This window comes from Sphaeramia orbicularis, chromosome 8, assembly GCF_902148855.1.
Source record: "Sphaeramia orbicularis chromosome 8, fSphaOr1.1, whole genome shotgun sequence".
NCBI lineage: Eukaryota > Metazoa > Chordata > Actinopteri > Kurtiformes > Apogonidae > Sphaeramia > Sphaeramia orbicularis.
Window position 1 is genome coordinate 35,291,421 of NC_043964.1, and position 26,600 is coordinate 35,318,020.

Consider the following 26,600-nt stretch of genomic DNA (forward strand, 5'->3'; position numbering starts at 1 on the left):
ACAGAGTGACATGTTGGAGGACAGGAGAGGAGAGGAAAGGAGAGTGCAGTCACCACCCTGTTGCAAAGGAAGGAATAAATATCAACACCGTCTGAGGACATGAATGTATCACTAAATTAATGGGTGGTTTCAGACTTGTTCAGTGACAGGAGATGAGTGGGGAAAGAGGTACAGTCCTCGACAAGGCATTAGTAGGTTATTATGTGGAGATCATTTATCTATGAATGAGTAAGTGTAGCTGGAGAGCAGCATCTGTGATGGAGTTTAACCCTTTCATGCATACTGGTCACTACAGTGGACAGCTGTTCTCTTGTATATTCATGGATTTTGTTGTTTTAGTTCCATATCGACCAATACAGTGGAAACTTGTGCATCATCCCATACACTGCAATTGATAATATTACTGTAATTTTGCTGTTCTTGATAAACCTGATCTGCACTAACATGTTTGAGTGTAAATCAGTTGCTTGGTATTGTTATTAGACTCTAATTAACAGTTTTGTTTTGTTTTTTGCATATTATCTCCATGAAGTGAGGAATGACTTAGTATTAGAGTGTGTTAAAATGTGAGAAAACATCAGATTAGCTTCATTTAAAAAAAAAAAAAATGTTTTTCTTTGTTTTCACACAGTATGTCAGTAAATATGTTTCTTTGCTTCAAAAATGAAATGCATGGTGTCCAGCTGAGTTGACATTTTTGCAACTCCATGAAGAATAGGTTCATAAATTTTTTTTCAGTTGCATTATTTATTTAATGCTTAGAGGAATAAAAATACTCAGGAAAAAATCTTGATTAAGGCTCTTATAATTCATGCATGAAAGGGTTAACTCATAAAGAGTCAAACAGCCAGTGGCAAAAACAAGCATCTACTGATCTAAAATGTTTAATACCTGTTGAACCCCTAATCCTGTCAATACATGTAAATAACTGATGTAAAATGCTGTTTGTCATCTTTTCATGGCCATTTGGACGTTCAGAAGCTCTGTAGGGACAACATTGATTCACCAGTAAAACCCATGGAGTTTGATCAATGACAGTGAATGGACACACTTGTTTTTACATTCACTTGAAGAAAAAGTAACTTTTTTTCAGTTTTCTTTCTTTTTTATATTATTTTTGTGAACATCTACATGATCAGTAAATTTAACCCATAAAAACCCAGTGTTATTTATGTGTCAGATCCAAAATATTTTGTTCTCTATGTTTAACTTTTCTCAAGTGATTTATCACAATTTATTATGACATAATCCTCTGTATTTTGTGTTTTTTTCAGTGAACGTCAAGTATTTTCCTATATTTAATTTACTGATCATGTAGATTTTCATAAAAGCTCAGATTAAAGTTGATGGTTAATAAACACAAAACAGAGAAAACTGATGAAAAGTGACTTTTTCAATAAAATATATCATTAACTGAGCATAAACCAAGTGTCTCCATCCACTGTCACTGATCTAATTCCATGGGTTTTACTGGTGAATCAGTGTTGTAGAAGATGATGGTGTTTCTACGCTCACTACAAAACCTCTGAACATCCAAATGGGTCATATCTGATGACTATGAAAAGATGACAAACTGTATTTTACACCATTTTTAAAAAAATATTGATTGTATTGATAGGATTTGTGGATCAGAAGTTATTAAATGTTTTAGATCAGTAGATGGTTTTGATCGTCAGTGGCCGTTTGAGTCTTTATGGGTTAAAATAGGAAAATACCTGATTTTCATTGAAGAATGCAAAATATAAAGGTTCAACAAAGAGAGAAATTCATTTTGGAACTGCCATAAAAGTAACACTGGGTCTTTGTGGGTAAGAATCATTTTTAGCTATGAATAGCAGAATATTGTGCCTTTGATGTTTTCTATATCATAAGAAATTTGTCAAAAGATTCAGTGCTGATAGAAAAAAAAGCTCTGCAGAAAGTTCTTATTCATCCATTGGAAAATTGCTGCAGTGACTTCTATGTTTCAGCTACAACAAGATCTGATACAGTGAGTGGCTTTTCAGTTCTTAAACAATAATCATTATAATGTAGAGCAGGGTCATGTGGTCTGATGAGTCCAGACTGACGCTGTTACAAAGTGAAAGAGGTAGATGAAGTCATCACCCATCATGCTTACAGTACAAGCCAAATTTAGGTTCAGCGACGTTATGTCCAAAAATTCTGGAAATAAGGTTGGAAACGGAATCTTAAGTCAGACTGAAAACTTTCCAGTTATGGTAGATTCATGTGACCCTGAACCAGGACTAGGCTGAATGAGGACAGATCTACCGAGCCCCTCATTCACTCTTTTTCCTCATATATTATATACATCACTAACTTTGTGTGTTCCCTCTCCTGCAGTTTCTACTTCTTCCTCCATGTCCTCTCTCCATGCTCTTTTCTCCAGGCGTCTGTGGAGCTCTACATTCCTGATCTGTGGTTCTGATCTCCAGCCGGCCCAGACAGATGGCCTCATACCCTGATTCTGTCTGAGGATTTTTTGCTCTATAAAGGAAGCTTTTCCTCCCTGCTGTTGCCCTGGGCTCGCTCTTGGAAAATGAGTTTGGTTTCTTCTCTGTGAAATATTCCAAGGCCTTGACCTGAATTTGTGAAGTGTGTTGACATAATCATGATTGGTACTATACAAATAATTATGAACTGAAGCAAATATCCATTTATATCTACAGTGAAAAGACAATGTTCTGATCACAAATCTGCTTCTTCAGTTTATGGACTTCTCTAATCTGGTTTTTGCTGACATATTTGGATGATCTGAAAATTTTGTGTAATTAACCCATTATAAATTTAGAGGAATATGATGATGGTGTCACTGTCCTTTTCTGACCAGACACTGCTTTTTGTAACGCACCAGAACCCAAAAACAGTAGGAAACCAATGGGTTAATGTAGTCAATATACTGTTATTTGTATCAGTCAATGTATAACATCTTCATCTTGGAACAGGAAACTGCTAAAGCTGTCAGAAAAATGTGACAAAACAAAAAACAAACAAAACACTTATTTCTGAGATATAGTGAAGTGGTAAAATAAATTACATAAAAGGGAAGAATGTTTGTACATATTGTTTTCTGTGACAGGTTTCTGCAGTGTTATGGGTCAATACTGGCTTACATTTAGTGCAGTGTGTTGGAATTATTATGGATTTTTTTTTTGCATTTATTTAGTGTACTTCACCCTGCTGTCAAATGTAGAATGTAAAAGTTGGCTTTCTTGTGGCCTATCAGCAAAACAGCATAACCAGTTGATCTACTCTCATAACTGGGTACTTCTATAAAACAGGGTACATTTTGGTATCTGGCACTTGGCCAGCTTTTTAGACCCCCAAAAAAGAGAAATTTAGACATATTTCCCCCCCAGCATGTACCTAATGATGACCTCAGATGAATGCAAAAAAAAATTATACTCTTGTTCTGAGCCATCCCAAAATAATGAATTTTTAATCAAATATTGGGGTCAAAAATAGGACCAAAATTGGGACAGGAAAAGCTACCTAGGTGTCAGTGTATTTGATTTGAGAGACATGGCTTGAAATGGTTTTATATAGCGCTATAAAGGTACTGTGTTAAATTTGATGATCCCAGTGGTTTTTCTAATCCAGACATGTGGGTTTTTCATGAATCTCAGTCTCATTCCAGGTTTCATGTGTAACCCATCGTGTCCACTTGTGTTACGTACAGAACCTGCCCATTTAAACGCGTATAAATCACAAAAGATTTTGCAACAGCGGTCATTTTTGTGAGACACTCTGCTTTTCATAATTTGTTCAATTCCCAAAATGTACCTGTGAGAGAATAAAAACATTTTCAAAAAAATGGTAGTGTGAAATTTTCATGTCCTTTTGACCGTTACATGCAGAATTTTTTTTTTAAAATAATGTAAAATAATATAAAAATGTGTTTAATCTGAAAATAGTTTCTTTTTTATCTCAGTAAGTATTTATTTTTTAAATAGGCCCAAAGTGCTTCAAAAACTTTCTTCATAACATTAGTCTACATCTGGTTTGAATTTTTAGCCCCCATGTCCTGTTTTTAGGGACCAGTTTCATAGAAGCATCCAACTGAATAAAAATCAGCATCACAGGGTAATAATATTGTGATGACTCATTTATTAAAGTATAGAAATCACTTACAGCTCACACAAGCTACAAAAACAACTCCTCCTAAAGTATTCATTTGTAAAATCAGCACTGTTCCCAAAACTGGAGAAATTCATTCAATCCATCAAAGCAAAAACATTCTTTTAGACATAAAGGATCTCAGAGTAACATCATTATAGTTTTAATACAGGGACAAAAATCTGACAAACATTCTCCAAAAGCAATAAAACATATTCAGTGTGACATGAAGAGTCATTCACAAGGGGACCAGATGGCAAAGTGTGGACGGTTAGTTCACATTTAATTCAGAAAATAAGACAAAGAACATATGTCCAGGAAATATATGGGTACATGAGGGATGGCATTGTAGCAACACAGGGTTAAGCTCAACTCATTTTCATTTCAGAGAGTGGAAATTCTATAAAAAAAAACATAAAAATGTACAAATGTTAGATGTATATACAGCAAAATATAAGGAAGAAATGTTCCAGTTTAAAGCTTTTCTAGCAAAGTATGGACAAGTAGGACATCACTGAGGTTTATTTCAGTCTAAAATCACATAATTCTGAAGATATCTCTGTAAAGAAGTGACTAAAAGCAAATATCGTCACAAATAAATCAGTGACTTGAAAGTGAATTCAACTCAGTCCTGTGTCGGATGTTTTTGGATCTTTACAAAGCGATAATGTAAACCACAGTGAAATGATGAACTGATTGTCAGGCTGGTTTGATGTTGAGTCAAAGTCACGTTAGTATGAACAAACAGAGGGACAGATGAAGGAGTGGGTCATTTAACTTCCACTCTGGCCAGCAGGGATTGTCAGGGGCCCACTGAGAGCACACACACACACAAACACACACACATGCAAAACACAGACACACATTCACAAGCACATAAAGCACGCCCACATATACACAAAGCATGGGCACATACATACACATAAACATAGTCCAGTTCTTTCTCATTGTCATATTTTTGTTAGTAGCACATTACACATAAAATATCTGGATTATAATAAGATGACGAGTTAGAAGAATACTATGCTTTACAGAAAGTAAAATTCTGCCAATAGTTAAACTGCTCTTTTAAAGTCATAACAATACAGAGATTCTTATAAAAAATGTCTGTGTGACATTTCTGTCTGCAATAATCACTGTTATATAAAATCTATGTGTGTGTGTGTGTGTGTGTTTGTTTGTGTGTCGGATGAGCTGATGTGCCCTATAGGTTGCTGAAGAGTTCGTTTTTCTTGGTCCAGTCCATGGGCGGGGCTCTTTTGTTGGAACGTTTCTGGTGAGCGAGCTCCTTGACCTGCTGAAGGGTCATGTTGAGAGCTGGGATGGCATCGGTGATCAACCCCTGAAGAATGAAACAGTTTTCAGTTTAGATGCTTGTTATTCTCAACCCATAAAGACCCAAACATCCATTGATGACCAGAAGCATCTACTGATCTAAAATGTTTAATACCTGTTTACCCACTAATCCTATCAATACAGGTAAATAATTCAGGTAAAATGCAGTTTGTCATATTTTCATAGTCATCAGATATGACCCATTTGGACGTTCAGAGGCTCCGTAGTGAACGGGGAAACACTGTCATCTTCTACATCACAGGTGTTAAACATGCGGCCAGGGGGCCAAATCCGGCCCACCAAAGCATCCAATCCGGCCCGCGGGATGAATTTGTGAAATGCAAAATTACAATTTTAATTCAGTTTCTACATACAGACACATACAGTCCTGTTAGATTTCAAGTGGGTCAGAACCAGTAAAATATTATCATAATAACCTATAAATAATGACAACTCCAAATTTTCTCTTTGTTTGTTTGGTGTAAAAAAGTAAAATTACATGAAAATGTTTTTATTACCAAACTATACTTTTATAAAAAAAAAATGTGAATGACCTGAACAAATGGAAATGTCTTAAGGAAAGTAAATGCAATTTGACCAATATTCTGCCTGTTACTAAATGTTTTGTGCGACTGTAATGCACATGTGTAAATAATAAACTGATAAACCGAGGCATAATATTGTTAAAATTGCACTTGTTTTTCTTAAGACAATTCAAGTTGTTCATGTTATTCAGATTTTTAAGGAAACTTTGTGGATGTAAACCTGATCATAATATAATTTTCCTTTTTTTCCACTGTTATTATTTTACTGGTCCGGCCCACTTGAGATCAAATTGGGCTGAATGTGGAACTGAACTAAAAATGAGTTTGACACCCCTGTTCTACATCATTGATTCACCAGTAAAACCAATGGAGTTGGATCAGTGACAGTGGATGGACAGACTTGGTTTATGTTCAGTTAATGGTATAATTTGCTGTAAAATTAACTTTTCCTCAGTTTTCATTGTTTTGATTTAATAACCATTGAATTTACTCTCAGCTTTTACAAACATCTACATGATAGGTGAATTAAATATAGGAAAATACATTATTTTAACTGAAAAAAACACAACATAGAGAGGATAATATTATAATAAACTGAGATGAAAAATTTGGGAACTGCCACAAAAGTAGCACTGGATCTTCACTGATTAATATTACATTGTATAAATTTATAAATTAAACCATCATTCCATTTATTTAAGCAATGACAGGAGAAAACATTAAACGTGGGTGAATACTTTTTATAGGCACTGTATCTCTACAACATTGATTCACCAGTAAAACCCATGGAGTTGGATCAATGACAGTAGATGGAGACACTTGATTTATGATTAATGATATTTTTGCTGAAAAAGTCACGTTTTCTCTGTTTTGATATAATAACCTTTTAATTTACATCTAAATTATATATAGGAAAATACCTGATTTACAATGGATAATATTATGATGAATGGTGAGATAGATAGATAGATAGATAGATAGATAGATAGATAGATAGATAGATAGATAGATAGATAGATAGATAGATAGATAGATGGATAGATAGATAGATAGATAGATAGATAGATAGATAGATAGATAGATAGATAGATAGATAGATAGATAGATAGATAGATAGATAGATAGATAGATAGATAGATAGATAGATAGATTTACTTTATTAATCCCCAAGGGGAAATTCAAAATACAAAATGTGGTCACCGCTCCATAACCACAGTCATACCACATCAATAATCAAAAAATAAATAAATGCAGAGTATAAGTATTTTAGAATAAATTAGATTAAAAAGAAAGTAGAATTAAAATACAAAATATGTTTTCTACCTATCACATAAAAACAAACATGATAAATCACTTAATAAAGGTTAAATAGAGAGAAAAATTCATTTGGGAACTGCCACAAAAGTAGCCCTGGGTCTTTATGGGTTAAAATACTATAGTCAGATTGTTGATCAGTGTTAACAGTGGGGGTACCTCAGGCGGGGTGTTTGTGGGCGGGGTGGTAAGCGAGGTGTTGGACGAGGCGTTGGATGGAGAAGGGCTGACTGACAGTTTTGAGTCCCGCTCCACCTCTTTGGCTCCTCTACCGTTCATCTGTGAACACAAACACTCATCAGCCTCACTTCATTACATTTACTGACAGAAAGTGAACCTTCTGACAAAGAAATGAGAGAAAAATAACACGCTCAACACGCACGAGTAGAAGCAGAATGCACTCCCATTTACTTTACTTTATACATCTACTCCACGCTATCTTTGAGGCAAATATTGTACTTTTTACTCCATTACATGCAAAACTTTAATTACTTTTCACATCAGAATTTCTCATTCCCTTCCAGTTCATTGAAAAGACTCATCACCGAATGTTCAGTGTTTCTAATAAACTGAGGGATTAAGTATTCCTTTATGGATTGAGAAAATTCTCCTTCTTAAGCCAAATAAACTCTTTTAAAACCCTCTGGGATTTGCTGCAAAATACACTGTCACAAAGCTGAAAACAGGGTGAGCTGAACAGAAGTTTTTGGAAATACGTGGTTCTAACAGGACAGTGAACCTATAAATGTGATGATCTTGCAGAACATGGTGCACTGATTAAACTATGTAGATTAAACTACACCATAGTATCCAAATTATATTTAAGAGAGCTCAACCTCAAACATCTACAGCAGTAAAATACAACAAATACATGAACAAATGAAGCCAAAAACACTGACAAGAACCATTTCACTGCACGTTAACTTTTCATTTTCCATTTTTCTGATAATTCTTTTAGTAAGTGTGGTTTTGGATGCAAAAGGTTTCACGGTCTGTTATTGGTACCATGTACTAATGAGAAAATATTTCCTCCTGCTTTTCCTCCTCTTTTGCTGCAGTACCAGATCAAACCACCAGGAGGCAGTGCTGGATTTGAGTTGGATTTTCTGGATTCTCTTACCATACCTTGCAAGTTTATTATTAATAGCAGCTGTGAAGGGATATTAACAGATTCTCCACCACTATTAGATTTTTTCTGAATAAACTGAATGGAATCAAACCAAATGGTTATTGTTCTTCATGTCTACAGGTCTATAAAGAGGCCAATAGGCCAAATACAGCAGCACTACCAGGACCTGTTGAACACTTATCTGAAGTAGATGTTTCATCTTTGGCTTTTAATTTGGACATATTTTCCTTTAAAACTAACATTCGACATTTAAGAAATTCTCCATGTTTCTTTTATTTGCTGTTTTTTCTCCCAATATATATGCCCTCATGACAGGACTGATATTGTCATGTACATCACCTATAAGGCTATAAACCCAAACATACATGAAATTAGATCAGTAACATGTGTATATATTGTGTTTAGTCCAAACAAAGACTATTAGACCTGCATGTGCATGTTTATATTTAGTAAATCACAAGGATTTATCATATGATTTATCAAGCATATATTTGATTGAAATGGTGGTTGATGATGGTTTATTAATTCAAGATATTATTATGAGGTGGCTTAAATGTGGTCAGGAATTTTTATTTATACACAAATATACTGTAGATATGGATATAGATATACATATTGTGATGATTCTTAAAAGGTCTGGAATATTTATAAATATGTTCTGAAAACAGTGAGTCAGACATTATGTATATCAGGGTTCCTACAGGTTTCAACAAGTTAAATTTATGTCTTTTTAAGACTACTTAGAACAGAATTAATGCCAATTTCACCCTATTTCATGACCATACTGGCAAAAATTCATGACTCTAACCAGGCATCATTAGATTTGCAGTTCTCCATGCTTACTTTTCACTTTTGTGAGCATTACTCACTGGGGACTGCAAAGTTAGCAATAACTGGTTCCTAATTTCAATATAAATTGTCAGGTTGGAATGGGTGGAACTGAGTAGACTGTTACTTTCTTTGCAGCTTGGACATTTCCCAGACACATTTGAACACAATCCAGTGAACACGTTCATAGCAACATAACTTAAGACCTACCATATCAAATTTAATACATTTTAAAGACTTTTTTTAAGGTGTTAAATGCAGATTTGTAAATTACAGACTTTTAAGACTTTTTAAGACCCTGCGGGAACCCTATATATACATATATATATATATATATATATATATATATATATATATATATATATATATATATATATATATATATATATATATATATATATATATATATATATGTATATATGCATGTGCGCATATAGAAATCCACCTAACATGTACATATGGGTGAGCACATTCAGCCTTTTGGTCCAGTTTGAATGAGTTGATAAGGTTGCCGGAAGAGGCCTAAAAGTTATCGCAGTTATCGTGGCTCCAGTTCACTGAACATGAGCCTGTAAAACCTGTCGGACTCATGGATTTTTAACCCACCTTTTCAATTTTCTGACTTCTAAGAACTACACCTTTCTCACAGATGACCTATCCTCGACCTCCACTAATTCCCCCCCACCCCACCCATCCAACCCCACACCTCTTCAACCTTTAACCAGCATCTGTTATGTAACAATACAAGGAACATGAACATGGACCTCCCCTGCTGCACATACAGTCCCGGAGTAACGGGAAGCCCGGGTCACTTTGCATATTTGGCCGAAAGCCCAAGAGGAAGGCAGCCACAGTAGGCACAGTGGTTTCTTTTAGTATCTGTTCTTCAGACCTGAGTTATCTGTGTCTTATCAATACTGATGTTCACTTAGGAATTAGACACTCTGGTAACCTGAGAGGAACCCAGACAGCATTTCTGTGATCCCACAAGCAACTGAAAGAAGAGCTTAGGAAGCACACATCCAGTTTGTGTTTTTGTTGGATTATACAGTCCTTTAAATCTGTGTGTGCTTCTGCCTCTTTCAGTAAGTGGCAGTGTGTCCTTGGGATTATGCCAAAATACTTCAACAGGATTAAGAAGAAGCTGCTACATTCTCTATGCTTCCAAGTTAAGCTTTTTAGAGCTACGTTTTGTTGTGTGGTACACCATAAACGTAAGGTTAGGTGATCACTTTATTAGGTGAATTTATTTAGTTGTTTCTATCCGTCCTTGGTTAAACACTTTCAAATAATTCAAAGTTAAAGGAGTGCAGCCTGGGTGGGGTTTTCTACAGCGCAGCATACAATGAACAGCACAACATTTAGACAATCACAGGAAAGTCCGCTCTGTACACGTCTATGATTAATCGCTCACTTGACTCACTTCTCTGATGTGGTGAAGCACAACAGGCCATGCCATCTTGAAATTATGGTGCTTTCAAACACAATTTGACCTTGGTGTGCTGCTGTGCCACCCGAGGAGCTACAGAGTGTTCAAAGCTGAGGGCTGAACTAATATTGTCCTGGAAGGAGATGATCTGCTGGTGAGGAGGGAAGTTTCTGCTGTGAGGGGTGGACAGCTCTTCAAACACTTTAAATCCCACTTTTAGCTTCGCTCTAGCTGTTCAGCAGATTTCCAAACCAAATGATAGCCCTGTGTGTGGCATCAAACTCTAATTCTCTCAGTGTCTCTCTGAAATGTATCTCAGTCTGGTATGGTAATGTGATGAATAAGACCAAATTGGCTCAGATTGTTACTACTGGAAACATTATAGCACGACAGCAAACACCATTATATTTGCTCTGCAACACTGCTGAGTCCAGGAAAGCTCCTTCTATTGTTAGTAAAATGAATATCACCTATATTCAGAATTTACATGAATGAGATAATGGTATAAAAGAAAAAACATATATATAAGGGATCATTTGAGCAAACATAGCCACTATACCAGTGGTTTTCAATCTTGGGGTCGGGACCCCACGTGGGGTCGCCTGAATTTCAAATGGGGTCACCTGAAATTTGTAGTAATTGATAAAAATACAAAAATTACTAATAAAAAATATATGATGAGTCACAATACATCACAATACATAAAGACATGACAAACTCTGAAGCCGAAACGGAAGCCCTGTGGTACTGTTTATCTTTCAAATGTTCATTGTGGTCAGTTTCAGATGCTGCACCTCTTTCATAATTCATAGTTTGAGTTATTGTTTTTTCAGTTTTAATTGTCAGCCTTGTAAATCCAAGATGGACTGACTGTACATATCCTGACCAAGGAAAATAAAATTCTCACTTTGTGCACTAATCTACACCTGGCTTTTTTGCCTCCGTCCATAATAATATACATTATATAGCCTAAATGTTGTCTAAAATTAACATTTATTTGCAACATAATATAGCAAACTATTACACGATCAAAAATAAATTAATTTTAGCAAAAAAAAAATGTCTCTGCTTTGAATGTCTGGGGTCGCCAGAAATTTGTGATGTTAAAATGGGGTCAGAAGCCAAAAAAGGTTGGGAACCACTGCACCATACTGAACAAGTTAATGTGTGTGCATTAATTATTTGTACTGTCTTGTTGATTGTTATCTCTGATTGTAGTGACTGTGAGACCTACTTTTACTGAAAGCTATTTTATTTGTTTTTTGGCTTATATGTGTGGTGCTGTGTATTAAATGTCTACTCCAATAGATAGTAAAGCTGTATTCTATATAAACTGCTGTTAAATCTTACCTTCTCATCCATTCCTCCATTACTGACAGGCTCAGGCAGTGGACCTGTGAGCACAAAAACAACAAAAAAAACACCAGTTACATACTGATCACTTAATCTAAAAATATATTGGGATATGAAGGCCAAGTCTGAGAAAGAGAAAGAGCAATAAATACAGTAATTACCAAAACGTCAAGAATTACAGAAAGAAACAGAGGTCACAATTGTGATAAAATAGGCAATAAAGTTGAATAATAGAAAAAACAAAACTATTAAGGATAATTAAGGCAATTAAAATGTATTGCAATCAGTAAAAACTAGCACAGACAGAAGAAAAACACTGAAATGAGAAGTGAAATAAGAATTTAATTCAGGCCTTGGGAGAAAAATGAGGCAAGCTTAAGCTTTTTTTTTTTTTTTTTTCAAACAGTTCCAGGTGCACAAAGAGTAAAACTAGACTTTCCAATATCAGAAGACACAGCTGGCACCTGCAATATAATGAAATCTTTTCAGCACATTCAACAATAAATGGAATGAGGAAAGGTCAGAAGGTGAAAGACCAGTAAGTGCTTTATGAATGACAAAAAGACAACTCTCCTTTGTATAGGAAGAAAAATCACACCAAGATTAGAGCTCAACCGCCTATAAATAACCCGTCGAACCCTTCCTGTCCCATTGTTCCTCAGGTTGTGTAATGATACAGTCCTTCAGTCCCAACCTGTTCCACTGAAGCTCCTCCACCAACACAGCAGATACATCCACTCTTTATGCAGCTCACCTTTCACTACACGGACGCCTACTCCGTTACATAGAGCAGGTATGAGCAGATCATCCATTATTCACTTGTGGTTCGTCTTCTATGAGATGTTCACTGACCCTCCTCTTGATCCGCTCTACTTCCCCCTCCTCTCCCTCCAATCAATCCGGACCCATCAGATAGTGGCACCAGGACATTTTCCTTTGGGACTTTTGTCATTAATTTATGGCATATAAAGTTTGTTTCTTCCCACAAACAATAGTTTTGTAGTTTTAGCATTTCATAAATTATTTTTATTTAGTCTCTCAGTTTTTACCTCTGCCAGGAGGTATGTGATCACTTTGCTTTGTGTGTTTGTTTGTTTGCGTGTGTGTGTTTGTTTGTTTGTTTGTTAGCAACTTTACGGGAAAACTATTACAACCATCTTTACCAAATTTTCTCCACAGATAGGCCTAGGCCCTGGGACGAACCCATTAAATTTTGGGCCAAGTAGGCCAAAGTTCAAGGTCACAGCAAAGTCACAAAATCTCAAATTTTCCAATCTCTCATCATTGAGCAATTTTCAAAAATTCATAAAAAATTCAAAATGACTCTGATTAGCCTCCAATTAATACGCCCATAGTTTATCACAATATCTTGTATCTGGCACAAAATTGTCCACATCCACTGTGGAATGTGGACTCTGTGGACATTTCAATTTAACATTGAAAATCCCATTTACGACAAATTTTTCATTATAACTCAACAAATATTGATTGGAATTTAATATAATTTGACATACACATGACTGGTACCAAGCTTCAACTTTTTCTGCTGTATGGAACAACCTTGAAACTGTTTAATTTAAAAAGAAAAAGTCGATCCACACATGCACACCATTCGGGGTGCTTGGCGGAGGTTTGTGTTCTCTGAACACTTGTTCATTTTGATTTCAGTTACTCTTTTTGTGCATAAATGCTACTTATTTTGACTTAGATTAGAGTGAGTTTTTATGTAGTTTTGGAAATGTCTAGTTTTTAAGTTTAGCCCTTCAAGAGTAAAGGAGAAACCACAAAGGATGAAAGAATGTGATTCACAAAATACGATTTAGAGATTAGTTATTGACTTGAATGCAAATTGAAGGGGAGACCAAACAAAGCTGCTTTTGCCTGCCACTCTGTTTGACTTTAATCCAGGCTGCATTGTTAAGTGTCGTCTTTCTGTCAGTGTTTTGTTTAATCAAAATAATCCTATGAGCAACACTCCTCCCTCACACCCAGGAAAGGGAAATGTAGTCCTACAGCTGGTGATGTCTGATGGTGCAATCATCACAGAGGTCACACACATCCCTTACCTTCCATCCTTTGATCCTCTGCGATGTTTTGAGTGAATGAAAATCTATCACTGTAGATAACAGCCAGTCCTTCAGGATTAATCTGAAAACCTAGTCTTCAGGTCTTCTCTGTGTTTCTGTCCTGACTCTGAGAGGAGGCTCTCCTCAGTCCCTACACGACTCCAGCTTCAGCCTGAGAGGCCACTTGAAGCGAGTGCCTTGGAAACCAAACAAAGGTACTGGCCAGTGTGTGAGTGTGTGTGTTGAAGTTAAGAGTCAGCGCAGGCAGGTGCCCTCTGAGTGGGCAGCATGTGGAGCGTGGGCAGTTACCTGGGAAACACCTCACAGGAATCTTTACCCCAGAGGACATTAATTATTGAATTCAGGACCAGGTTTTGGAAATCCAGTGAAGTTATGAAACATCTGTGTCTCATTCAGTGAAGGCACACCAAGCTCTGCAGCATGAACTGATAAGTCATGACATGCTTACACTGCAAAAAAGGAATGTCTGACTTTGATAATCTGACTCAAAATTGGATTATTTATCTTAAAGATCATTTTTTAGATTTATTTACTTACTGAGACTAATCTTGTTTGGATAATTTGAATTGTTTCAAGAATTTTCATCTTGAGCTACCCCACTTAGATATTACAACTAATTTTGAGCAACATTTATAAAAAAAAAACAAGCTACATTGGTGGGGGATTTTGTATGGCAGATACAGTTACTGTGCCCTCAAGAAATGTTTACTTGTTTTATGCAATTTTGCCGATACATTGAGTCATTACATCTTCATAAGATCATGTATATATAATATAGACAAAAAAAAAACCTTTCTATGAAGACTTGAAACAAGTATATTCTGCTTAAAATAAGAATTTTAGAATTCCATAATAATAATCCTTAAATAATATTTTCTTATTCTTAAAAAAAAACTTGATAAGTGCAATTTTCTTACTACAGTCAAAGATAATTTTACTTGAACTAAGACATTTTAACCCAAAAATGTGTTTAATTTTCTTATTTTGTACAGGCTTTTTTTGCACTGTACTCATTCATATAACATATTTCTACATATACTGTGTGCTTCAGGAGGTAAAATCAACTTGACAAAAAACTGGAAGTGTGTCAGTGTGACCTGTTGAAACACCAATGGGCGAGACATGAACCCCAACTTGTCACCAGCATGTAAAAAAGGGACATGTTGTAAAATACTTTGGGTACTAGTAAGGCAGAAAACTACCATATTGTTGTTTGATCCAAGGTTCTGATAAATTATGCATTATTTGGTTTTTCTAAGGGTGGTTCTTAATATTTCTAAAGGGGGTATATATATATATATATATATATATATATATATAATATAAAAAATTTTCAGGGGGATTCTAAAAGCTGGACAAAGATTTAACATTGTCTAAAGCAGGGATTCTAAACTGGTGGGTCATGAATAGAAAGTGGGTTGCAAACCCCTTTTCAGTGGGTCATGGGCCTTGGCCTGGGCAAAAAATAATGTTAAGACACTCGTTGTAGTTTATCAATTTAATTCATTTTGCATGAAAACACTGTTAAAAATGGATGTTACTGATATGTTCTGGTTGTTATGTCAGCTTAATGATTAATGCTTGAATAAGTGACTGAATGCACTTTTAATTTTTAACTGAGTACACTTTTTGGTTTTGGTTAAAATGTACCTAATGTAGCGTTAAAGTAAATATTTCCTTCTTTAGCATCACCACCTGCTGCTCATTTTAGTTTTTCATTAATTAAACTTCTGTGTTTGCATACTGTGATATTCGGTATTATCTCAGGTTCAAAACACACCATCTTTTCATTAAATATATTTGAGAAGCTTAACTTTTATCAATTTGGGTAATAGCTTGTCATTTAGAGGTGATAGTGGGTCACGAAGCCAGACCAGTTGAGAACCACTGGTCTAAAGTATTACTGTCTTTTCTGTGAAATGAACAAATAAAATACATTCCTGAAAATCAGAATTGGCGATGTAATCTCCCCCTGTCAGCCTCCGTTTCTGTCTAAGAAGCATCAATGTGCCCGGGCTGTTGCTACGGCAACAGCAAGCGGTGCCATGTTTACATGAGGGGTCTCTCGGTGCAAAGTGACACTTGGCAGAGCTCAGGACACAAACCACCTGTTTAAAGACCAGCAGCTGGACTGTGGAGAGATGGTCCTCAAAGACAAACCAGCTCAAGTACTGTATAAGGGCTCCCTCTGGGGGCTCTCACGGGTACATTCCCACACCGTTGACTAATGAGAGAGAGTGTCTTTAAGCAAGGCACCTGATCCCTAACCATCTACCAACCAAAACTCAACAAACCAGATGTGGTGCACTGAGTGCATCTATGTGGGACATGTTAGTAATGCTGAGAGGTCATCACATTTTAATAGAATATCTGTCTACCTTAATAAAAACACACAATAGACCGTGCAGGACACCGCTGAGAACATCACCAAGTAAAGGACTTAAATATATTTGATTAAAAAGCAACCTTTCCAACTCCCATGCTAAGAAACTATATTAAGCATTAAAAGAACTGCAGCTCTTGATCTAATCTACTTGAACACAGTCATTTACTCTAAAATCAAATGCAGGACATCATGTTAATACATGGGACATGGGAGAAGAGATAAAAATGCTGCATAGTCCCACTTTAAGTCCTACCCCCATCAGCCTTTAGTCACAAGCAAAGCCCTAATAGAGACAATAATACAAGAAGAAAACCCCTTAACGTGATAAAATATCCTAATACCTAGCATGAATCTTCTGTAGAAACTTAACAGAACAGAAAAGTAAACAGCACGTTTACTCAGCGCAATCTGACTCTGATCTGTCTGATCTGATCTATTTATGTCGAAAAGATTAACTTTCCCTGCAGGACAAACACAAGGGGGGTAGGAAGTAGATGTACTTTGTCTGGTCTGTCTCTGTCCTGTCTGTGTTTCTTGGCAGAGACACAAGGATGAGAGGAGAGTCACACATGAGAGAGAAAGAAACAAGTCAAGAAGGTCTATAGCTTCTACAACTTGTCTATTAAACAGGCTGTGGACTCACAGTGACGCTGGAAACAAGACAAAGGCCGTCATTATCTCTTGACCCCACAGACAACAGTGCACTGCTCCACACCACAGTGAAATCCACCTGTCTGTGCATGGTCTCACCTGTGAGGTGGTCCGATGAGGGGGTCACCCTGCACCTCTTAAAGAAGGCGTCTGTGTCGGGGTCGACCACCAGCAGGCGGGTCTCGCTCCCACCGGCTTTAATGGCAGCCACTACTTCTGAATGTGTCTTCCCTTCCACTGATGCACCGTTCACCTGGGGAACAACAAAGGATTTTTTTTCTCAGTGCATGATGGAAAATCTCTCAACATCAAATAAATTGCCATTGTGTGGTTTTTTTTTTTTTTTTGCGCTGTCCGTCTTTGTTCCCACACAGAAGTGAACAATCTGTTTTATCACTGTCAGGATTTCTTTCTCAATATTATCACTTTGTCTGCCAGACGTTCCAGGGCAGGAAATCCTGTGTGTCCACACACAAACGCATGAACATACAAAAATAAATCAGTGGTGAATGAAGTAGTCACATCCTTGAAGTATATAAGTAATATCAGTAGAGAGTAGTACTCATTGTATAGTAACGTGTTTTTTTTTTTAAATTCATATTACTGAAACATTTAAAGTGTATGTTGCATTTTGCTGCTGTAAATGTTTATGGTTAAGGACTTTTTAACTACTGTATTTACTGTTATGTGATTTTATCTACAGTGATACATCATATTCTATAAAACGATCTTTTGTTTGTAGTGTTCTGTCCTGTGAGAACCACTTAATCACTAAAATATGTGCTCAGATAAACATCCATTCCTGTTTTCAGTTGTGTGACCATGCATTTTCCTGAATATAGAAGATCTTTTTTTAGAGAGAGTTTGTTTAGCTTAAGAAGGTGAATTCTCAACACATAAAAGAACACTGCAGTTTATTATGCAGGTGAAAAATCACTTACTTTGGAGATGAAGTGGTTTTTAACAGACAGAAATGATTTGAAGAAAAGGATTGAATCTAAAAAGGAAAATATTTGCCTCTAAAATGCAGTGGAGGAGAAAATGTAGTTTACATTTATCATAAAGTACATCACTAAAGGATGGACAATATATTGAATTAATCTGATAAATGAAAAATGCCTGAATCACAAAACTTTCTTCCTTTTTGCAACATAGTTGTATGGGGGATATAGTTTTACTAAAGAAAATATTTTTTAAAACATGTTATGTCTTCAGTCTTTATAGTCAGAAAATAATCAATTAAAATCATACATCGTCCATAACATTAAAAAAGACTATACCACCCATCTGTAATGCTACCTAAGTAAATGTACTCAGTCCCATCCCATTACTGCAATATATCACATGGTAAGAAGCCGTCATGATCGACCACATGTTTATTTCTGTATTACCTCCCATGCCACTATCAACCCTGGTATTTACATCTTACTAAAACAGCTGTGCTTCAGCTTCCTTGTATACTCTAACCCGACATGTCAGGTTACTCCTCCCAGACCAGCTGAGCGTTCTGGGACAAAATCTCCATGGGAAAGCATGTGAGAAATGTCTCCAGGGGTGTGTGTGTATTTGTGTGTGTGTTTAGGTCATAGGGTGGACCCGCATGTCTAAGCCAGTCCTACAGAGGAAGCTGGACAATAGCTGCTCGGCCAGTAACAGCAGTAACAATGGCTGTCTGCTCCACGCAAAGGGCCGCTCCTCAGTGGGTGGTGTGGCGGTCTGGGGCCCTCTGGGGGACTGGAAAGCCCTTCTGTAGACCCTCATACAGACCCTAGACTCTGCAGTTCTTTAATCCTTCAGCACTCTCCTCCTCCTCCTTCAAGTCCTTCTCTTTAGTGTATTTCTCACACAGACTGAAGGGAGGGATGCATGAGTTTGGAGAGCAATTCTGATGGTTTTATGTTTCTTATTCTGAAATGCTAGAGTTTTGATTTAATACTGTATGACCGGCGGACTTGGGTCACACACTTACCCTTCAGAAAATCTATCTCTCTGATTCAATTTTCTCAAAGTTACAGTCATTTCTCAGTATGTATTCCAACATCACACATCAGTGGTAGTCTTAAAGTATGTCTTACAAATATAAATTGATGGTATTTAGTGACATTTTTTTATGTTTATACAGAAGTGTGAGTGCAGTGGATGGATTACTACACCACATACTTGTGAAATCAATGATTCAAGCACAGGAAGTGCAGCCAAACACACTGTGCTTCTGTTTTGCCTGAACAGAGTGAACACGTTTTAAGGTGAGGCCTTACAACAATCCACTTTATTGTTCTCTGTTTATATCCAGTAACATTAAAAAATTCCCTGGGCCAAAGTCTGGCACTTTGCCTTTCTGTGAATATAGATTACTCTGGTACTTCCTGATACAAGACATCAAGGAAAGCAATTTTCAGCAGTTATATAAAAGTATTCACTACATGAAAAAGGATTGTAAAACATACATGCAAACCCTCAGCTAATACTGATGTTGAAAGAATAGTATTTTCTTCTATAAAAGTACATTGATTTGCCAAATTTCTTTGGTTCACAGACGGTAGAGGGTGGTAAGTACATTTACTCAAGTATTCTACTTTACTTTACAATTAAACGCTAGTTTAAGCTTCTACTCCACCACATTTCAAAGGGAAATATTGTACTTTTGACAGGTTTACTAACTAGTTACATATGCGACAAAGATTTCTCACAACATATAACAATTTTTTAGAAAACCACAGGTGCAAAACCTTTTGGTCCTGTAACATCTCACACAAAGCAATGTGTAGTTTGGCTCACATTTCAGATACTACTACCACTACTACTACTACTAATAATAATACTGTTAATACCACTACTACTACTACTAATAATAATGCTACTACTACTATTACTACTACTACTACTACTACTACTACTAATAATAATACTAATAATGCTAATGTTAATACTAATACTACTACTAATAATAATGCTAATACTAATGCAACTACTAATACTAATAATGCTAATGCTACTACTACTACTACTACTACTACTACTACTAGTAATAATAATAATAATAATAATAATAATAATAATAATAATAATAATAATAATAATTTACATTTATATAGTGTCTTTCATGTCAGATGTCTATGTATTGTTAACAGCTCAATCAATTAGGGAGTTTTCCCTCTGAATGTCTCACATAGTTTCATTTCAGTAGCAGTTCATATCATTCAATATATCACAAAAAAATTAAGATTAGAGAAAAAAGGTTTATGTATCTTTCCACTGTCATTTAAGATTTAATGATCCCTCAGTTTTAACAAGTATCCTTGTGTATAAAACTACATATAAAGTAGTTCAATCTAGCTCAAAACTGACGATTCAGCGTTAAAGTGTAACCAAACCTGTATTTCACTGTAGTATTTTAACCATTCTGTTGCTAATGCTACTTTAAGCAGGACTGTAATAGAGCTATATGTCTTGCTATAGCCTCCTGAGACCCAGCAATGCATTATTATCCTCTGTAGGGGACAAAAGTTTCACAGTCTTACTTAAAAAATGCTGTCTATTGGAAAGGAAATTCCATTAAAAAATAAGTAAATCAATAAAAATAATGTAAAAAATTTATCTGAAAAAACTGTTGCATTTTGAAGTTTGCAATCACAACAACTGTTTAATGTAAAAAAGATAATATTTTCACTTTCCTGGGTGTCAGGAGGATATTGATATATTTATGTAAATGCTCTGAATAGGTCTTCCATGTTGTCAGAGTACCTGTACTATCCTGTCTTTGGGCAGTAGCCCCGCCCTCTCTGCTGGAGAATCCTCATCCACAGCCCGGATGTACTGGCCCGGCCTCGCCCTCTCGCTGTGCAGGTTGAAGCCGTATCCATTATGTCCTCGTTGGATCACACACAGACGTGGCCGCAGCCCAGGACACACCTCCTGAGAGAAGACAGAGGTTTTATTACACTGCACATGACACGTATTAATACACCAAAACATCTCAGCAAATACCTGGACCATGGGCGTCTCCTCGGGAAGAACAAGAGGCACAAAGATGACGGAGAGCTCCTGTGAATCGTTAAGCATGAATATGAAGCCTAAGTTGAACATACAGGTGGCTGCTGGTGTGTCAGGGCCTTTAACAGTCAGGAATAAAACTAAGGCTACAGTTGGACTCCACGTGACTCCAACTATTCACCAGGAAGGAAGAGGGTCTCAGAGGGGTGAGGAAGCATGTGATTGGAGATCTACAGGGAGGGTTTGAGGAGATTTTTGGGTGAGGGAGGGGAGAATGGCGGGGGGGTGCTATGGCCTTGACAACCCAGTTCCGGTGTGGTCCACAACGACGCTCGCTCCAGGCCCACAGAAAGACAATAGAAGCTGGGCGTTGACCTCTGACCACCTCCCCTGGCCCTATCCCGTCCAGTCCCGCTCTGGGATGGCAGGAAGAGTTAAGGATGTATTGTCATCCAGGAAAAAACTCAGCCTCAGTTGCAGTACCTCCCTTCCTCTGTATGGATGAGGGAGTTTCTTTATTTAGCGTCAGGACCTTTAATGGGCCGGTCATAGGTCAAAACATGCAGAAATACAGAAGCGACAGAGCGCAGGAGACGGCACGGGTCAGGATAATCTTTGTCATCATGACTGAATCCGACCTGACACTCCCTCCAGATTGTAGACGCTGCTCCCACCCTCAGTCAACGAAAAAGACAATGAACAGTGTCTATAAATAAATCAATGTGAATGACTCACTTTCAAGAACAACCACTACCACTTAACATATAATGAACACAAATGAACTCTGGGCATTATCATAACAGCGGTTGTCTGACTCAACATTTTCTCTACTTTTCTCTATTATGAAAGTAAATTTTTCTAAATAGCCTGCCCACCTTTTCCAAGAACTCACACATCTCTTTGTTCCTTTTACATCACCTCCAAAAACACTTGTCATGCTTTGTTCTACTGAAACAAGTGATGGAAGCATGAGCAGAATGACAAATTCTGTGAATGACTAATGCAACACTAAAATAAAATGGTGTATAAGAATAAAACAGCTTTGTAAACAATGAACACTGTTTTTATCATTTATTTTTGTGGTAATTGTTTTTTTTTTGTAACCTAAATTGAGTTTTATGGACAACAATTATAACAATAACCCAAAAAACAAACAAGAACAAGCAAACAAGAGAACAAATGAGTACAAAAGAAAACAATGTGCTTGGGTAGCAACAGTCAGTCTATTGATTTTGTGTAAATATAGTCCATTTATTCCACTTTTTAGCCAGTTGTGGTTATTGCAGTCTCAGTCTGTGTGTTGTTTAGAGATATTAAGAGTATTTTAACGAAATATTCATCCTTTTTAAGAATGGTAGTGTCCCAAAAGTTACAAAGATAAAGAAAATCAGGAATCAGTGGAATTTAATAACCTAAAACATGGTACAGTACGTCCCCAGTCATCTTCCAAACAACAGTAATATATTGAAATTTCCAAAATATATGTGAATGGTCTACATTGACTTCATTTTTGAGGTAATTCACCTTTTATAAATGACGACTTTAGCTGTAATAAAGGAAAAAACAGTGACACCAAATACAAACTAAACTAAATCAAGTCAATTCATTAAATAAGATGAAATTAAAAAATGTAATGAAATTTTCAAAACCATACTCCAGAGCAGAAAAATGTGACTAAGGATTAAGGAAAAACAAAGTTGTGGCTCCAAATGAGAGATTAAGAAGGTGTGTTTTTCCAAAGTCTAGCTCTAAATTTCTATAAAATGACCACGCATCTTCATCCATACGACGTAAACACTTCAATAACCTGATAATAGGAAACAGAATGTCACACAGTCTGCTCTCCGCTGTGATGCACATCAGACATCTTTGCCTCCATTCCCGTCGAGAGCTGTTGGAGCTGCAGGAGAGCCTGCTGAACATTTATTGTGCTGATCCGATGTGCTCCGGATAAGAGCCCTACAGACGCACTTTTATCATTCTGGTAACTGATTATACAAGGATGGGTTTGTGATTGCTCATCCTTCACATATTCGAGAGCTGTGCCCAAAATAGTCCTCCTATACTTGGTCTTTCAGTGTAAAAGCCGAATGGTGAACATCTTTTAGCTTTTTCTTTTAATTAGAGCCTTAAAAATTACTGCATTTATTGTGTCTGCTATTTTCCTCTGGAAGCCTCATTGCTCTTCTTTTCTGTTTTTCTGTGTTTGTGCCTATTTGCATGAAGTTTTATCACTGTAAATTACTTTCTAATTCATACTAAGCAGGTAACTCTCAAAACAAGATGAGTCATAATTTGACACATACATCTACAGGAGTAATTTCTTCTGCGAGGCGTCTCTTTGTAAAACTAAAGGGAAGATGAATTTTCACCAACACTGCAGATGAAATCACCTGACTCAGACAAAAATTATGTTTACAGATGATATAAAATGATGAAATTAAGTTTTATACATGTTATGTTTTGGTGGCATTTATTCATGTTATACCATTTGACTCTGATGAAGTAGTAAAATGAAAGAGCTGTTACACTGAATACACTTAATAAAATGACATAAATACTGACACAGCTTGCAGGAGTCCCCATATCTGTCGATTTAAAGTATTGTCATGATGAAAATCTATGTCAAAATTATTTTTCTTCCTGATTGAGAGTTGGAGAACACAGATGGGTGCTTTAAGTGGTTAAACAGTAGTTTAAAATGATTATTTCTGGTCAGAATGGCACAAATACTTCATAAATCTAGAGGTGGAACATTTTCAAGAAATATAATCATAAAAGAAACCTTTTCAACATGAAGTAAGTTAAAACTAACTCTGAAGCAATTCATAAATATGGATGTCAGTGAAACAAAATTAATCCTATAGACGAAATAAAAACACTTACAATATTTAATTCCATGTAAATTACGTTATTACATGTCATTATCCTCCTGATAGTGACTTTTTTTTGTCTATAAAGTGTATTTCTCTAAATGTGGAAACATCTAAAAGAAGTACACAACTCAGCAACAAGTATAAAACTTATTCTGTGTTTTTAGGTCTTTTAATGTGGAAATGTTACACATCACATCTTTCACCATGTGCCCAGTTTAGGAAATGCCAAAAGCAGACGACACACTGGGTTACATCAACTTCCACCAGACCTGCTGACACTCAGCGGGTGCTCTAGTTGACGTTCCTGTGTGAGTAGAGACGGCAGCAGGGACAACAGAGGAGGGTTTGTGTCTGAGGGGAGTGGAAGGCACAAGAATCTCCACGCGGCTCTGAAATCTGTGGAATCTGCTGAGCGCATACAAGCCCAGATGAAACCGAGGGGACGCTGCAGTACACTCCCACTCCCAGTCTAATGGACGTGTGTGTGTGTATCTGTGTGCGAGTGTTTCTGCTCAGTACAACCTCAGTATATTCATGGGACGTCCTGTAAATGACAAACTGATACAGACAGTCTGCACAGTGACGGACTGAAAGGCCTTATCTCCTCCTGAATAGCACACAAATATTTGGTTCAGCAAACTCAGCCTTGGCCTGCAGCTAAGCCACAGATTCCCCTTTATTTTGTGTCAAGTACTTCTGAAGGATCTGGAAGTAGAGTTCGACTGATGCTGCATTTGTGGAGCTGATGCTGTTACAGATTGGAAAGATGAAGTATTTCTGATCTCCCCTCTTTATATGTCAGTATATGTCGCCTCTGCCCATAAGTAGCTAGGATAGGCCCCAGCAACCCCTGTGACTTTAGTGAGGATAAAGCGGGTTCAGATAATGAATGAATGAATGAATGAATGAATGAATGATATGTCAGTATGTATTATACTTTTATTATATTTATTTACTATACTATTATAGTATGTGGACATGCAACACATACTAAAATTACCCCTCTGCTTTTAACCCATTAGCTGAACACACAGGCCCTTTCAGGTGCCCGGAGAGCAAGTGTGTAGTTAAGTGCCTTGCTCAAGGGTACATCAATCAACAATTTCTCTCTCAATCCAGGGAACTGAACCAGTGATCCTATGGTCATAAGCTGCTTCCCCAACCTTCTAGGCCCCAGCTGCCTCACAATGATCCCTAAAACATAGCCATCATATACTTACATAGATATGTCATAGTGCAGGATATTTTATAGTGTAACAATAAAATTGTATTTCAAAATAAGTCTCACTTCACTTACACTTATAAAAAGAGAAAAAACTCAAATAAAATTAAATATATATGATTTGATTTTAGCATCTTTTCTGCATTGTATGCTATGTATCAGTCAGCATAAATGTATAAATGTATAAATGTTGATGAGGATAGAGCCAGAAAGTCCTTCACCTTCCAGTTGTGCCCAATAGAACCTCATTTTAGAAAAAAAATGTATGAGATGCATGTAAATTTTGGATCCTGTTCGAATTAGTCCATCATTTACACACATGAAGTTTGTCAAAAAAGTCAAGAAAGTTGTAACTGTTAATGTTTTAGGTTGTGAATGTAGTGATTTTCACCTCAAACTGGACAATTTTGATAAAATGCAGCAAGACAGTAGCCATTTTGGTGTTCCTTTATGTGTATCAGGGGTAATGAGAAACGCAGTCCACTGAGCTGTTTAACAAAGAGTTAGATGTTTCTCAACTTTCTTTGCCACAAACTGAAACTTTCTTGGCTCGTAAAATGATCCTTCAAATTGTCAAATATATAAGTGATGGCACACTGGGATCAAAAAACAGCAATGACCGCCATTTATATTTTTCCCAAAGTTAATATAATGGAAGGGATGGAACATCAGCTCTGTATGTGGATCAAAAAGGAAGGACGGGCTCATAAATCTACAACACTGCTCTGTCTATCCCATTCACCCTCAAGCAATTTAATGCTGAGCTGGAACTGGACCTTTGGCCTTATCTCATCTGCCCAAGGGTTTGTTCTGATAGGCAGAACCGTAATTTACTTTTCCGAGTCCATCCTAACACATTTCATATCATGCTCTAAACCCTTTCTCAGATATCTTTAATTATCCTTACTGTCAATACCTCTGATTATTCATATCACTTCTAAATTCACACAGCTCTTCATTGTGTGAATGTTCCGAAAAAACCCACAGTGACATAAACTTTCCCCTCTGTGGAGGGAAGTGTTAAACAGGAACTGTCGACACATCTTCCTTCAGTATGCTTCCCTCTGTACTGGCTTAACTTCCTGACTTGAAAGAGAAATCAGTATACAAACACACCCAAACGCATGAACCAAATGCACAGATGATCATGGGAAAGGAGGCTTCAGTACAATGTAGAAGATGAAGCTGTAGGTTGGTCAATGTGGAAACGACAGCAATGAATAAATGAACCCAGGCATCAACAAGCCTATTCTGAAATGCAGATTTGCATCACAAAAAAGGAAATATGACAAGTTTTTACATTAATCTGTGTTAATCTCATGCAGTAGCCCTAAGG

General features: G+C 36.7%; 1 protein-coding gene across 1 annotated transcript in view; it reads right to left on the bottom strand.

Moving 5' to 3' along the window:
- Positions 1–4,090: 4,090 nt before the first annotated feature.
- nherf1b (NHERF family PDZ scaffold protein 1b) overlaps positions 4,091–26,600 on the bottom strand; it is a 49,453-nt gene continuing 26,943 nt past the window's right edge. Inside the window, exons 2-6 of the mRNA XM_030142320.1 lie at positions 20,918–21,088; positions 17,273–17,426; positions 12,047–12,090; positions 7,470–7,589; positions 4,091–5,458 (exon numbers count right to left, since the gene is read on the bottom strand). Coding sequence (XP_029998180.1) covers positions 5,321–5,458; positions 7,470–7,589; positions 12,047–12,090; positions 17,273–17,426; positions 20,918–21,088 — 627 coding nt within the window. The 3' untranslated portion in view covers positions 4,091–5,320. The remainder of the gene's footprint in view (positions 5,459–7,469; positions 7,590–12,046; positions 12,091–17,272; positions 17,427–20,917; positions 21,089–26,600) is intronic.